Source organism: Pelobates fuscus, chromosome 1 (assembly GCF_036172605.1).
Source record: "Pelobates fuscus isolate aPelFus1 chromosome 1, aPelFus1.pri, whole genome shotgun sequence".
Lineage (NCBI taxonomy): Eukaryota > Metazoa > Chordata > Amphibia > Anura > Pelobatidae > Pelobates > Pelobates fuscus.
Window position 1 is genome coordinate 264,643 of NC_086317.1, and position 15,769 is coordinate 280,411.

General features: G+C 47.8%; 1 protein-coding gene across 1 annotated transcript in view; it reads right to left on the reverse strand.

The window, feature by feature from the left end:
• Nucleotides 1-6,286: 6,286 nt before the first annotated feature.
• Nucleotides 6,287-15,769, reverse strand: part of RECQL4 (RecQ like helicase 4) — a 167,232-nt gene continuing 157,749 nt past the window's right edge. Inside the window, exons 23-24 of the mRNA XM_063445466.1 lie at nucleotides 12,191-12,303; nucleotides 6,287-6,808 (exon numbers count right to left, since the gene is read on the reverse strand). Coding sequence (XP_063301536.1) covers nucleotides 6,688-6,808; nucleotides 12,191-12,303 — 234 coding nt within the window. The 3' untranslated portion in view covers nucleotides 6,287-6,687. The remainder of the gene's footprint in view (nucleotides 6,809-12,190; nucleotides 12,304-15,769) is intronic.

Below are 15,769 nucleotides of genomic sequence, written 5' to 3' on the forward strand. Positions count from 1 at the left end.
CCTGTCTCCACAACAACACTACCACCCTCCCAATCTGAGCCCGTCTCCACAACAACACTACCACCCTCCCAATCTGAGCCCGTCTCCACAACAACACTACCACCCTCCCAATCTGAGCCCGTCTCCACAACAACACTACCACCCTCCCAATCTGAGCCCGTCTCCACAACAACACTACCACCCTCCCAATCTGAGCCCGTCTCCACAACAACACTACCACCCTCCCAATCTGAGCCCGTCTCCACAACAACACTACCACCCTCCCAATCTGAGCCCGTCTCCACAACAACACTACCACCCTCCCAATCTGAGCCTGTCTCCACAACAACACTACCACCCTCCCAATCTGAGCCTGTCTCCACAACAACACTACCACCCTCCCAATCTGAGCCTGTCTCCACAACAACACTACCACCCTCCCAATCTGAGCCTGTCTCCACAACAACACTACCACCCTCCCAATCTGAGCCTGTCTCCACAACAACACTACCCTCCCAATCTGAGCCTGTCTCCACAACAACACTACCCTCCCAATCTGAGCCTGTCTCCACAACAACACTACCACCCTCAGAACCTGAGCCTGTCTCCACAACAACACTACCACCCTCAGAACCTGAGCCTGTCTCCACAACAACACTACCACCCTCAGAACCTGAGCCTGTCTCCACAACAACACTACCACCCTCAGAACCTGAGCCTGTCTCCACAACAACACTACCACCCTCAGAACCTGAGCCTGTCTCCACAACAACACTACCACCCTCAGAACCTGAGCCTGTCTCCACAACAACACTACCACCCTCAGAACCTGAGCCTGTCTCCACAACAACACTACCACCCTCAGAACCTGAGCCTGTCTCCACAACAACACTACCACCCTCAGAACCTGAGCCTGTCTCCACAACACTACCACCCTCCCAATCTGAGCCTGTCTCCACAACAACACTACCCTCCCAATCTGAGCCTGTCTCCACAACAACACTACCACCCTCAGAACCTGAGCCTGTCTCCACAACAACACTACCACCCTCAGAACCTGAGCCTGTCTCCACAACAACACTACCACCCTCAGAACCTGAGCCTGTCTCCACAACAACACTACCACCCTCAGAACCTGAGCCTGTCTCCACAACAACACTACCACCCTCAGAACCTGAGCCTGTCTCCACAACACTACCACCCTCCCAATCTGAGCCTGTCTCCACAACAACACTACCCTCCCAATCTGAGCCTGTCTCCACAACAACACTACCCTCCCAATCTGAGCCTGTCTCCACAACAACACTACCCTCCCAATCTGAGCCTGTCTCCACAACAACACTACCCTCCCAATCTGAGCCTGTCTCCACAACACCATTACACTCTGAAAGTGCAGAAAATTAATTATGTAAAGCAGCAGACTGTGCAATATGCCTTTTATCCACAACTCTAAATCTACCAGATCCTACATCTGCCATTCCTAGGCTGTTTCTTTGGCAGTGGCTTTGCAACAGTCAGTCTGAGTTTGTTTAACAAATAATTTACAAATCTCAGACTTCAAAAATACAATCTCCTGCCGCAATATACAGAACTGTCTACAGATTAGACAGCATCAAAATCTCCAAAAAGTGGAAAGTGAAACAAATGCATTACACAACAACCATTACACTGAACCAAGTTTGCCATTTTAATGAGGTGAATAATTTAAATCAAAATAAATCTTAATTTTTTTTGTCCTCCTAAATACCTCAGATTACCTCCAATCACAATCTTTGTAGCAGCACTTAGAAGTCCCTGGGGGCCGATTCTGGAGCCCTCCGGGGTTTCGGCACTCTGAAGACTGCGTCAGGGGTGATGGTCTTGGCTTGCTTAGGCACCAGCAGTGTTCAACAACCTCCGGATAAGGTTTGGAAATTTTGTAGTGGGGATGTCCTCTGATACCCCTCTAACCTTCAAGTTGTTGCGTCGCCGCTAATCCTCTAGCGTTGCGAAATGCTGTTCATACTTCACTTGCTGCATTTTGAGCGTTCAGTTTGGAATTCTGTGATGGATTGAGTGTGTTTGTTGGCTGAGGCCTCCACTGCACCTATGTGGCCTGTCAGGCCTGTGAAGACTGTGCGTAGTTGGGCCATGTCTGCCTGAAGCACGCTCTGCAATTCTCCCAGCATGGCCTTTAGTGTGGCTGTGGTCACTGGCCCTGTGTCGCCATTTGTGTGAACCGGTTGCAGTAGGCATGGGGGAGGCAATCCGCCTACATTGTCCATCAGGCTGAAGTCTTCAGAGGAGTCAGAGTAATCCCCAAGGCTAGCGGCCATCTTTGGCCCACAGGCACTGTGCGCTTGGCGGAAAAGATCGCCTATGGAAACGCTCTGCTTGGGTCTGTCAGGCTTCGGTTTTTCTTCCCATGTTGGGTAGATGGCTGTAGGTTTTTTTCCCCCGGTAACAGGGGTAATAGGAGCTCATCGATCATGCCTCTGCTCAGGTCGGTCTCCAAGCCCACCCCCTGTCTATATAGATTTTAAAATATGTGCAGTACTCTCACACTGTCTCAAGACGGCGATGCTATGTATTTTGTTACACTTGTTTCTGCTATGGTGGCATTGTACGCTCATTACTACTTATATGCACAGCAAAAATAAAGAATTCAAAAAAATATTGCTATGCACTCACCGACAGATTATGCAAAATCGCAAACAGAGCCCCAGAACTGTTAGAAGGTAACTCCGGTCCTGTCCTTGGTGATCACCAGAATTACCTGCCATAGTCTTATAGTTCTATCCAGACCGAGCCATACCCTTTGAAGGACTAAGAGACACTCCATTGAAAGACATACAAGGATAATGGATTATTACCAGGGCTCGAGTCCTGCAGGAATGCGTGGGAACGGCGTTCCTCCTGCAGGCACTCAAATGCCCGGTGTTCCCTCTTGGGGGTGCACCTGATGGCGGGCGGCTCTCTCCCTGTCACACGCGGTGAGGGAGCTGTGTCCTCTCTGCTCCCTCTTGCCGCGCGCCGTTTTCTGATGCAGGGAGCCGGAATATGACGTCATATTCCGGCTCCCTGTATGAGCAGACAACCCACGCGGCGAGAGGGAGCAGAGAGGACACAGCTCCCTCACCGTGTGTGACAGGGAGAGAGCCACCCGCCTCACTGCGGCCCCACTGGACACCAGGGACCCATCCATGACTGCTTTCATAAAAGGTAGAGAGGCTGGCTGGGTGGGGAATGTTTATTTTAATAATATTAATAATTTGTAGATATGTATGTCTGTTAGTGTGTGTGTATGTCTGTTAGTGTGTGTGTGTGTGTGTGTGTATGTCTGTTAGTGTGTGTGTATGTCTGTTAGTGTGTGTGTATGTCTGTTAGTGTATGTGAATGTCTGTTAGTGTGTGTTTGTGTATGTCTGTTAGTGTGTGTTTGTATGTATGTTAGTGTATGTGTGTGTTAGTGTATGTGTGTGTTAGTGTATGTGTGTATGTCTGTTAGTGTATGTGTGTATGTCTGTTAGTGTGTGTATGTCTGTTAGTGTGTGTATGTCTGTTAGTGTGTGTATGTCTGTTAGTGTGTGTATGTCTGTTAGTGTATGAGTGTATTTACGTCTGTTAGCATATGTGAGTATGTGCTTCTGTTAGTGTATGCATGTGTATGTGCTTCTGTTAGTGTATGCATGTGTATGTGCTTCTGTTAGTGTATGCATGTGTATGTGCTTCTGTTAGTGTATGCATGTGTATGTTTGCGTGTATGTGCTTCTGTTAGTGTATGTTTGTAAGTGTCTGTCAAATCAGTGAGTCTGTTTGTCATTTAGTGTGTGTCAGTGTGTTTGTTTGTGTCTCTCTGTCAATGAATGAGTGTGTGTCAGTGAATGTGTGTGTGTCAAATCAGTGACGTCTGTGTGTTTGTCATTGAGTGTGTGTTACTGTCAGTGTGTATCTGCCAGTGTGGGTGTCTGTCAGAGAGTTTGCTTAAAGGGACACTATAGGCACCCAGACAACTTCAGCTCACTGAAGTGGTCTGGGTGCAGTGTCCCAGTCCCCTTAAACCTGCAAGTGTAATTATTGCAGTTTCTCACAAACTACAATAATTACCTTGAGGGGTAACACCACCTAGAGCCACTAGAGGGACTTTCGGGTGGTTAGGTGACCAAAGGTCGCCTAGCTGATGCTGGACGTCCTCACCCTGTGCATGAGGACATTCAGCATCTGCTAAATACCCATAGGATTTTAACCCCTTTAGTGTCCATGTGGGGGAGGGTAGGACACGAGGGAGGAGGGCACTATAGGGAGTTATAGTGCCAGGAAAACAGCTTTGTTTTCCTGGCACTATAGTATTTCTTTAAAAGGAGCAGGAAAAGGTGGAGACTAAAGAGGAAGGGGTGGGTTCTTAATCAGGAAGCGGTGCGCCCTTGACAGGAAGGGGTGGTGCTCAGGTATAGTCATGCCTAGGGCAGTACAAAATTAAAATACACCACTGTGTGTGTCTGTGAGTGTATATATGTGTCTGAATGTGTGTGTGTACTCGTTGATATTTGCATACGAGTGTTTTGTTTTTTGGGGGGAGGGGGAGTTCCCACACTTTTTCCCCCAGGACTTGACCCCTGATTATTACAAGAACAATGGATTTTTAATAACACATAGCCTAGGGAGGAGTATAATTAATTATCAAATATTGAAAACTATTAAGTAATGCAATTAACAAGCGCATATAACAAATTATTGATGTAAAACGTATCTAGGGGCATTACTATATTACAATAGGTGGGTGGAGGACTAGGGTTTCTTAGAATATGAGAGAACAGAGGTGGTCGTGTGCCAAGACTATATAGGTTACGTCCTTGCAATGTACATTAAACAATAACAAGAAACGGCTCTCTGGCATCTGAGAGCAAGAAGGCAGATTAATCCTTTCAGTGCTGGAATGTTCGTTAACCTCATATTAAATACAATCCCCCCTTTTATTCTAAAATCATAAACAAATGGAGAGAGGGAATTGGGTGATCTGGATACCATCGATAAAGGTCAATGCATCCACCTCAGTGCCCAAGTCAGGTATACACACTGCTAGCCATACATACTGCTAAACTGTGATGAAAGCAACTTCGCCACTGGCTTTTGGAGAGGACTAATGGCCAGCCTCTTGCCCTGTGACTATGTACCCTGTGATAAACCTGGCTAAAATACTTTAAACAGGCTTTGTTCATGTGAGTTATGTACTTTTGCACTCCAGACAGAGAGACAGACTGTTAGCCCTGATTCTATGGAACTGTTTTGGGCATGGGGTCATGCTTGCGGTTGGTCAAAACTGACCAGGAAATTCCTGAACCCCTGCTCTGATCTGGGTGATTTTTGGATATGTTGTTCACCCAGATCAGGGCTATCAGAGGGATTCATGGGGATATGTGACGTTTTCCAGACTTTGTAAAAGTGAATGTTTTTTTCTGCTTAGAGTTCATTGAGTTAGTCCATTGTTTTCATAATTGTATCACAGGCAGAGGGGAGGGATTGTGTACACGGTATGGAAGGTCTGAATGTAAACCTGTTTTTATTGGCTTGTATGTTTTGTATTCGATGCCCAACTAGGTCCACCTGGGCGTCACCTTTGCTGTAAAACTTGTATAAAAGACCAGTGTGTGCCATTAAACTTTGTTCCTTTTTGACCCTCAACACGTAGTCTTGTCTTGTGATTGGACTGCTATAATCACACTGGGGATTGCTATACTCTGTATACTCCCCTGGGTTCTAATCACTAGCTATTCTAAGAGCTGTTCCTGCTTCGCTCTCTGAAGGAAGAGAGGTTCACCCACTGGAGCCTGGTCGTAGGTCCAGGGTTGTTTAGGAGACGGCGAGACCCCAACCAAGCTGCAGCGGTTTGTGGGGTCTGCAGTGCTTATGGTGTCTGGTGCGGTGCTGATGGTCGTTGGTAAGCACTAGGAGCATCGATTGATGGATGGTCCGTTAATAACGTTTTTTAGCCACCTATGTGGGCTAATGGGCATGTAATTTTCTTATATAGTGCTCAGTGGATTAATGGGAATGTGTGGAAATGGGACTGACATTCTGGACTTGTATTAACTCTAAAAGATAGAATTTAGAGTAAGTAGAAAAATGAAATGTATCTTTATTACAAGTAAACACAGTAACACAATAAAACAGTCTCTTTATACACAGCATAAAAAATTATTAGATTATTTCAGGAGACATATCTAATATTAGCAGATCCTTTTATTACTTTGTCCAGTTCAGTTCTTGTGAATGTATGCTCACCCGCCTCGACACTCCCCGTCACCCGTCTCTCCCGCCTCGACACTCCCCATGTCACCCAGCTCTCCCGCAGCGACACTCCCCATGTCACCCAGCTCTTCTACCCTTAAATATCCTCAGTGTCACAGTTCTTCCATCCTGACACTCCAACCTTGACACTTGCCCCATGTCACACAGCTCTCCCGCCCCAATATTCCCCCTCCCTCCATGATACTCCATGTTATGCGACTCTCCTGCCCTTACACCCCACCCATGTCTTATGGGTCTCTTTTTGTGGACAGTTTCCTGTCCATGGAACTTTTTGTTAATGCATGATCTCCCATCTTTACACTCCCCATGTTACCTGCCTCTACCCCACCAGGTCACATGACCTTTCTTGTGGATGCATGATCCCCTCCCCAAACATCCCAGATCTCATTTAGTGGATGTATTCTCTGCACAATGTCTGGTTTTATAATTTCTGATGGATAATCTCCTCCTTGGCGAGCTGCATGATTTTGTTGAAATCGAGATGGATATATTTCCTCCAGAACCGTCGATCTCTTCCATACACCTGAGCAGGATAGCAGGGGCTAGCTGTGGAATAGAACATGAATGTGAGCCTTCATGTGTAATCAGATTTTGCAAGGGTCACAGAATCACTTACAATTTTAGATGCCAACAAGATATTTTCTCTGAAATAACAGGAGTTACTGAAGTTATGCATCACTAGAAGGTTGGGCAATATGCTTTATAATGGAGGCAGGGAGATTTGGAAGCCTTTAATAACCACTCAACATCCAGTATTTACAGTGAGGAAAAAAGGATTTGATCCCCTGCTGATTTTGAACGTTTGTCCACTGACAAAGAAATGATCAGTCTATAAATTTAATGGTAGGTGTATTTTAACAGTGAGAGCTAGAATAACAAAACAAAATCCAGAAAAATGCATGTCAAAAAAGTTATAAATTGATTTGCAGGTCAATGAGTGAAATAAGTATTTGACCATTTTGACTTAGTACTCGGTGGCAAAACCATCTCAGGAGGGATTTTGTCCCCCTCCTCTTTGCAGATCCTTCCCAAGTCATTCGGTTTCAAGGCTGATGTTTGGCAACTTGAACCTTCAGCTCCCTCCACAGATTTTCTATGGAATTAAGGTCTGGAAACTGGATAGGCCACTCCAGGACCTTAATGTGCTTCTTCTTGAGCCACTCCTTTGTTGCCTTGGCTGTGTTGTCATGCTGGAATACCCATCCATGACCCATTTTCAATGCCCTGGCTGAGGGAAGGAGGTTCTCATCCAAGATTTGACGGTACATGGCCCCATCCATCGCCCATTTGATTTGGTGTAGTTTTCCTGTCCCCTTAGCAGAAAAACGTCACCAATGCATAATGTTTCCACCTCCATGTTTGACGGTGTTCTTGTGGTCATAGGCAGCATTCTTCCTCCTCCACACGGCGAGTTTAGTTGATGCCACAGAGCTCGATTTTGGTCTCATTTGTCCACAACACTTTCACCCAGTTCTCCTCTGAATCATTCAGATGTTTGTTGGTAAACTTCAGATGGGTCTGTACATGTGCTTTCTTGAGCAGGTGGACCTTTCATGCACTGCACAATTTCAGTCCTACACGGCGTAGTGTGTTACCAATTGTCTTCTTGGTGACTATGGTCCCAGCTGCCTTGAGATCATTAAAGGGACACTGCAGGCACCCAGACCACTTCTGCTCATTGGAGTGGTCTGGGTGCCAACTCCCACTACCCTTAACCCTGCAAGTGTAATTATTGCAGTTTTTCATAAACTGCAATAATTACATTGCAGGGTTAACTCCACCTCTAGTGGCTGTCTACTAGACAGCCACTAGAGGTCACTTCCTAGTTTCTAGCACAGGTTTCCTGTGCTAGAGCGTCGCTGGACGTCCTCACGCTGTGTGAGGACCTCCAGCGTCGCTCAAAACCCCATAGGAAAGCATTGAAATGATTTTTCAATGCTTTCCTATGGGGAGACGTAATGCGCATGCGCGGCATTTCCGCGCATGCGCATTAGGTCTCCTCGGCCGGTGGGCGAGATTAGTCTCGCCCACCGGCCGACGTAATCACAAGGAGGAGCGTCGCGGAGGCGGAGACAGCGGCGAGGGACATCGCCACTGCCCCAGGTAAGTCACTGAAGGGGTTTTCACCCCTTCAGTAACCGGGGAATGGGGGGTGGGAGGGATCGTTTTTCTGGCACTGGAGTTTCTCTTTAACAAGATCCTCCCACTAATTCCTCACCGTTTTCATGATCATTGCAATTCCACAAGGTGAGATCTTGCATGGAGCAATAGACCGAGGAAGACAGTTATTTTGGGTTTCTTCCAATTGCAAATAATCGCACCTACTGTGTCACCTTCTCACCAGCTGCTTGTCTTGTAGCCCATTCCAGCCTTGTGTAGGTCTACAATCTTGTCCCTGACATCCTTGGACAGCTCTTTGGTATTGGCCATATTGGAGAGTTTGGAATCGGATTGATTGCTTTTGTGGACAGATGTCTTTTATACAGGCAATGAGTTGAGATTAGGAGCACTCTCTTACCTGTATAAAAGATATCTGGGAGCCAGAAATCTTGCTGATTGATAGGAGATCAAATACTTATTTCACTCATTGATATGCCAAACAATTTATAAAACTTTTCTGACATGCATTTTTCTGGATTATTTTTTGTTATTCTGTCTCTCACTGTTAAAATACACCTACCATTACAATTATAGACTGATCATTTCTTTGTCAGTGGACAAACGTTCAAAATCATCAGGGGATCAAATACTTTATTCCCTCACTGTATCTGCCCATGGGTAATTTAAGCTCCCACCCAGAGCGTAATTTAATTTGCAAATGGCAGTAGAACAAATGCAAATATTGGCTTTACGGTCTTTTTTTGTGGTTAAAATAAGTTTTTATTGAGAACGTGGCATGGATACATAATTTTAGTGATCATGACAGTTGGTGACAGATATATTATATACTTTTACAGTAAAGTTGTCAGGAGAGCTATGTAAACGATCACATTCTATTTAAAAGGGACGGTAAACTAAACTCCTGTTAAGTAATGATAATAGTTATTGGGTGCTCTGGACAAGTCACCGGTTTATGGCGTAAATTTATTCACCAGTGAATTTGGGTGGCAAATTCCTCCATGTTTCAGTTTTTCAACCTGTGGACTAATACAGAGATGGAGAACTTTGAGCAGAGCGCCCAAACTGCAACTGGAAACCAACTTCTTTATCTCAAAGTTCCAACACTGCAATAATTTAATAGAGAAAGGTTTTGTGCCCTCTCGTGTTATCCTTTTATTGCAGGGAGGTAATCGGAAATACCTGGTGGTCCGGTAAGGGTTAAAGATTCACTTGTCTGTGGGGCTTAATTATTAATCCCTGTTGGTCTACTGGAGTTCATAAAAAATCCTTGCTGGTCCAGTGGTCTTAATAAGCATTTATTGGTGGTCCGATGGTGGAGGGACTTTATTAAATCACCCCTTTGGTTAACGCTCGCAATGAGGAAAATCAGAGCGCAGAATACCTCCCCCCCCTGTCATTTAAAGGAACACTACAGTGTCACTAAAGTGTCCCTCTACTTCTGTGCACCCCACCCCGGGTCAAGAGAGCATTAAAAATGCTCCCTTTTCCTTACCCTATTTCAGCTCCGCTCCGCCGTGTGTGCATTAGGGCTTCCCCATAGGAAAGCATTGAATCAAAGTCTTTGTGGATTTTCAAGATGCTGGATGTCCTCATGCAAAGTGTGAGGACGTCCAGCACCGTTTCATGGAATCACACTCCATGAAAATGCAGAAAGCGCCTCTAGTGGCTGTTCTGCAGGCAAAGAAGATAGACTTCCATCAAGATTGAAAATCCATGGTTTTGTGCATTTGTTTATCTAATTATCTTACAAGTGAAATACGAATAGTTGTAAATTATTGCAACCGTACATGCATTATTTCTTATTAGGGGATAAAATGTTTGTCATGTTTTACTCTACTACCAAATGCTGCATATTCCCATCCCCAGCAGATTGCTCTATTTACTTATTGACCGTGTGTTGTACATTGGCAGAATATGAAGCCTAATGTCTCAACTGAATATCTCAGATTTTCTAAATAGATAAAACTTATGTATGAAAGTCTTCATTTTATTAAATCCAGAAGGTCCATAGAATATCCCTCCATTAACCAAAGAACATTGTCATCTGTTTGAGGAAATTGGATAGTTTTGTGATCTTAACTGAGGACAAAGAGTTAAAGTTAAATGTAAAGTCAATATGAAATGGAGGGTTAGAAATACATTTGAGGAACTTATATGGCTCCGGGTTGGTCGAGTGGTTCTATATATAGCCTAGGAAGGCTCCGGGTTGGTCGAGTGGTACTATATCCAGCCTAGGAAGGCTCCGGGTTGGTCGAGTGGTTCTATATACAGCCTAGGAAGGCTCCGGGTTGGTCGAGTGGTTCTATATACAGCCTAGGAAGGCACCGGGTTGGTCGAGTGGTACTATATACAGCCTAGGAAGGCCCCGGGTTGGTCGAGTGGTTCTATATACAGCCTAGGAAGGCTCCGGGTTGGTCGAGTGGTTCTATATACAGCCTAGGAAGGCTCCGGGTTGGTCGAGTGGTTCTATATACAGCCTAGGAAGGTTCCGGGTTGGTAGAGTGGTTCTATATACAGCCTAGGAAGGTTCCGGGTTGGTAGAGTGGTTCTATATACAGCCTAGGAAGGTTCCGGGTTGGTAGAGTGGTTCTATATACAGCCTAGGAAGGCTCCGGGTTGGTCGAGTGGTACTATATCCAGCCTAGGAAGGCTCCGGGTTGGTCGAGTGGTTCTATATCCAGCCTAGGAAGGCTCCGGGTTGGTCGAGTGGTTATATATACAGCCTAGGAAGGCTCCGGGTTGGTCGAGTGGTATTATATACAGCCTAGGAAGGCCCCGGGTTGGTCGAGTGGTTCTATATACAGCCTAGGAAGGCCCCGGGTTGGTCGAGTGGTTCTATATACAGCCTAGGAAGGCCCCGGGTTGGTCGAGTGGTTCTATATACAGCCTAGGAAGGCTCCGGGTTGGTCGAGTGGTTCTATATACAGCCTAGGAAGGCTCCGGGTTGGTCGAGTGGTTCTATATACAGCCTAGGAAGGCTCCGGGTTGGTCGAGTGGTTCTATATACAGCCTAGGAAGGCTCCGGGTTGGTCGAGTGGTTCTATATACAGCCTAGGAAGGCTCCGGGTTGGTCGAGTGGTTCTATATACAGCCTAGGAAGGCTCCGGGTTGGTCGAGTGGTTCTATATACAGCCTAGGAAGGCCCCGGGTTGGTCGAGTGGTTCTATATACAGCCTAGGAAGGCTCCGGGTTGGTCGAGTGGTTCTATATACAGCCTAGGAAGGCTCCGGGTTGGTCGAGTGGTTCTATATACAGCCTAGGAAGGCTCCGGGTTGGTCGAGTGGTTCTATATACAGCCTAGGAAGGCTCCGGGTTGGTCGAGTGGTACTATATACAGCATAGGAAGGCTCCGGGTTGGTCGAGTGGTTCTATATACAGCCTAGGAAGGCTCCGGGTTGGTCGAGTGGTTCTATATACAGCCTAGGAAGGCTCCGGGTTGGTCGAGTGGTTCTATATACAGCCTAGGAAGGCTCCGGGTTGGTCGAGTGGTTCTATATACAGCCTAGGAAGGCTCTGGGTTGGTCGAGTGGTTCTATATACAGCCTAGGAAGGCTCCGGGTTGGTCGAGTGGTTCTATATACTGCCTAGGAAGGCTCCAGGTTGGTTGAGTGGTTCTATATACAGCCTAGGAAGGCTCCGGTTTGGTTGGCTGTTCCTATATATTTGAATATTGTCCCCCCACCCAGTCTATTTGTATTAAATGAATTCCTGTAGTTTTGTGAAAGTATAATATTTACCCTACTGTTTACACAAATGCATTAATTTGCAATGTTACACAATCTCACACAGTGTTATGTCAATACATGCCTATTCCGTGGAAGATGCGTGCTATTGCTCTAGCAGAAAAACGCTCATCATGGCGAATAGATAGAAAATGACGGACATCAGAGCAAACATGGTCTTTCCAACCCTGCAACTGTAACAGATATAAATGACAGAGGAGTTAAAGGAGAAAAAAAAGAAAGAATAGATACAAAACCAACAATAAAATGGCAGTATACCTCAGGTCCGTCATGCAAAGAGCTAACAGGAAGTACAGACAGAGGATTAAAGCTAGGGTTGATTTATTGATTTCCTTTTTAGGATGGACAGACATTATTTCAGACTGATAAAACCACGTTTTCCTGGTTTTCTAGGTGATAAATAATCAGGACATTTCAGTATTATGCATACGTCGTTGCTGCTTTCATGTTTCTCACTGGATCATCTCCTTACAGGGGCGGACTGACCGGTCGGGCACTTCGGACATGGTCCGAGGGCCCGGCCAGGAGGGGGGCCCGCCATCAGGGGGCCCGGCCGCCCCTTTAAATGCTGCAGCCGCCTGAGCGCTCTCTTAAGAGCGCTCAGGCGGCTGCAGCTTCTCACCTCCCCTCCCCGTAGCATGGCCGAGCTGCTCTGCGTCCGCGGTGCCGGCCGGAGTTATAGGAAGGTGCACACACACTGAGTGTGCACCTTCCTGTCAGTCCTGCCGGGTACAGGAAACAGAAACTCCTGTTCCGCGCGGAACAGGAGTTTCTGTTTCCTGTACCCGGCCGGACTGACAGGAAGGTGCACACTCAGTGTGTGTGCACCTTCCTATCAATCCGGTCGGCACCGCGGACGCAGAGCCTCTCGGCCACGCTACGGGGAGGGGGTAAAAAGAGAGAGGGAGGGAGTGGAGTTAAAAGAGAGAGGGAGGGAGTGGAGTTAAAAGAGAGAGAGGGAGGGGGGGTTAAAAGAGAGAGGGAGGGGGGGGGTTAAAAGAGAGAGGGAGGGGGGGGGTTAAAAGAGAGAGGGAGGGGGGGGGTTAAAAGAGAGAGGGAGGGGGGGGGGGTTTAAAGAGAGAGGGAGGGGGGGGGGTTAAAAGAGAGAGGGAGGGGGGGTTAAAAGAAAGAGGGGGGGTTAAAAAGAGAGAGGGAGGGGGGTAAAAAGAGAGAGGGAGGGGGGTAAAAAGAGAGAGGGAGGGGGGTTAAAAGAGAGAGGGGGGGGTTAAAAGAGAGGGAGGGGGTAAAAAGAGAAAGGGAGGGGGGTAAAAAGAGAGGGAGGGGGGTAAAAAGAGAGAGGGGGGGTTAAAAAGAGAGAGGGAGGGGGGTAAAAAGAGAAAGGGAGGGGGGTAAAAAGAGAGGGAGGGGGGTAAAAAGAGAGGGAGGGGGGTAAAAAGAGAGGGAGGGGGGTAAAAAGAGAGAGGGAGGGGGGTAAAAAGAGAGAGGGGAGTAGGGGGGTAAAAAGAGAGAGGGAGGGGGGTAAGAAGAGAGAGGGAGGGGGTAAGAAGAGGGAGGGGGTAAGAAGAGGGAGGGGGTAAGAAGAGGGAGGGGGTAAGAAGAGAGAGAGGGGGTAAGAAGGGAGGGGGAGTAAGAAGAGGGGGAGGGGGAGTAAGAAGAGGGGGAGGGGAGAGTAAGAAGAGGGGGGAGGGGGTAAGAAGAGGGGAGAGTAAGAAGAGGGGGGAGGGGGTAAGAAGAGGGGAGATTAAGAAGAGAGGGGGGAGTAAAGGGGGTAAGAAGAGGGGAGGGGGGAGTAAAAAGAGGAAGGGGGAGTAAGAAGAGGGGGGAGGGGGTAAGAAGAGGGGGGAGTAAGAAGAGGGAGGAGTAAGAAGAGGTGGGAGTAAGAAGAGGGGGAGGGGGAGTAAGAAGATGGGGAGAGTAAGAAGGGGGAGTAAGGAGAGGGGGAGGGGGGAGTAAGAAGAGGGGAGAGTAAGAATGGGGGTAAGAAGAGAGTGGGAGTAAGAAGGGGGTAAGAAGAGGGGGAGGGGGGAGTAAGAGGAGGGCAATTTCCCCCTCCCCTGTCCGCAGGCACCATGCGGGCAGCCGGCAGGGGAGGGAGGAAGAGAGGACCCGGGAGCTCAGCCTGCAGCTCCTCTGGGTCCTTCTTGCGCGAGCACAGATTGTTACGGCTCTTGCAAGAGTAAACTCTAGCCCTGGAGCTACGGGCTAGAGTTCACTCTCAACACTGTGACCACCAGGTATTCCTGGTGGTCGCAGTGGTGAGAGTGAACTTTAGCCCCATAAACACACTGCCCCCACACCATACACATTCACACACTGCCCCCCATACACACACACTGCCCCCACACACACCATACACACACACTGCCCCCACACACACTGCCCCCACACACACCATACACATTTACACACATTGCCTCACACACACACACACACACATACACTGCCCACCCATACACACACAGCCCCCCATACTAACATTGCCACACACATACACAGCCCCCTCGTACACACATTGCCCCACACACCCTACACATTCACACACTACACCCCCTCACACACTGAACCTTTCACACAGACTGCACCCCTTACACATTGCACCACTGCTCCTATACCCTACTACAGCCTCATATCCCAGCAGACCCCAGGTAAGTTGTCAAACTGTTCTTAAACGGTTTGACTACTTACTCTGGGAGGGGGGCCCGGCCCTCCTGGCACCATAACGACTACACAGAGTAGTAGTGGTTATTGTGCATGGATTATTTCTTTAAATAATCTACGAGTGCCCCAGTAGCCAGCAAGCCAGCCAACCCACAGGCCAGCCAGCCCACAGGCTGGCCAGTAGACAGCCAGCCAGCCTACAGGCCACCAGTTAGGCTTAAAGCCAGCAACCCCACAGCCTGCCAACCGCAGCCAGCAAGCCACAGCCTGCCAGCCGCAGCCAGCAAGCCCACAGCCTTCCAGCAAGCCCACAGACTGCCAGCCAGCAACAGTAATTAAGGTAAGAGGAGCCAACTTGGCCTAGGTATCAGCTATGTTGTGTTGCTATATTGTGAATAGGAACCAGAGTGTTGGAGAGACCCCCCTCCAGGCCCCATTAGACTCCATTGTAGTCTCTAATGGGACCTGGAGGAAATTCTTTCTAACACACTCTCTAAAGGACACTGAGATAGCCTCTGCTAGAATGCTCCCCCCCTCCATGGCCCATTAGCCCTCAATTGTAGTCTCTACTGGGGCCTGGAGGCGACTGTTTCCAGCAGGGACACTGAGATGGCCTCTGTTAGAAAGACCCCCTTCCAAGCCTGTTAGACTCCATTGTAGTCTCTAATAGGGCCTGGAGGGGATTCTTTCTAACACACTCTCTAAAGGACACTGAGATAGCCTCTGCTAGAAAGACCCCCCTCCATGGCCCATTAGCCCTCAATTGTAGTCTCTACTGGGGCCTTGAAGGGATTATTGCACTTTTGTTCCTTGTGTCTAAAGATTGTGTAGGGTGTGGCTGGAGGCGGTGCATGGAGGCGGGACATGGGTGGCGCTTGCTGCGGAGTATGGGTGGGGCCTGTAAGGGGGCCCTTGATTTATTTTGCCCGGGGGCCCTGAGGGTTCTCAGTCCGCCCCTGTCTCCTTATACCCCAAACTATTGCCATTTCTACATGAAAGGAACAATAAGGATGTAAAAAA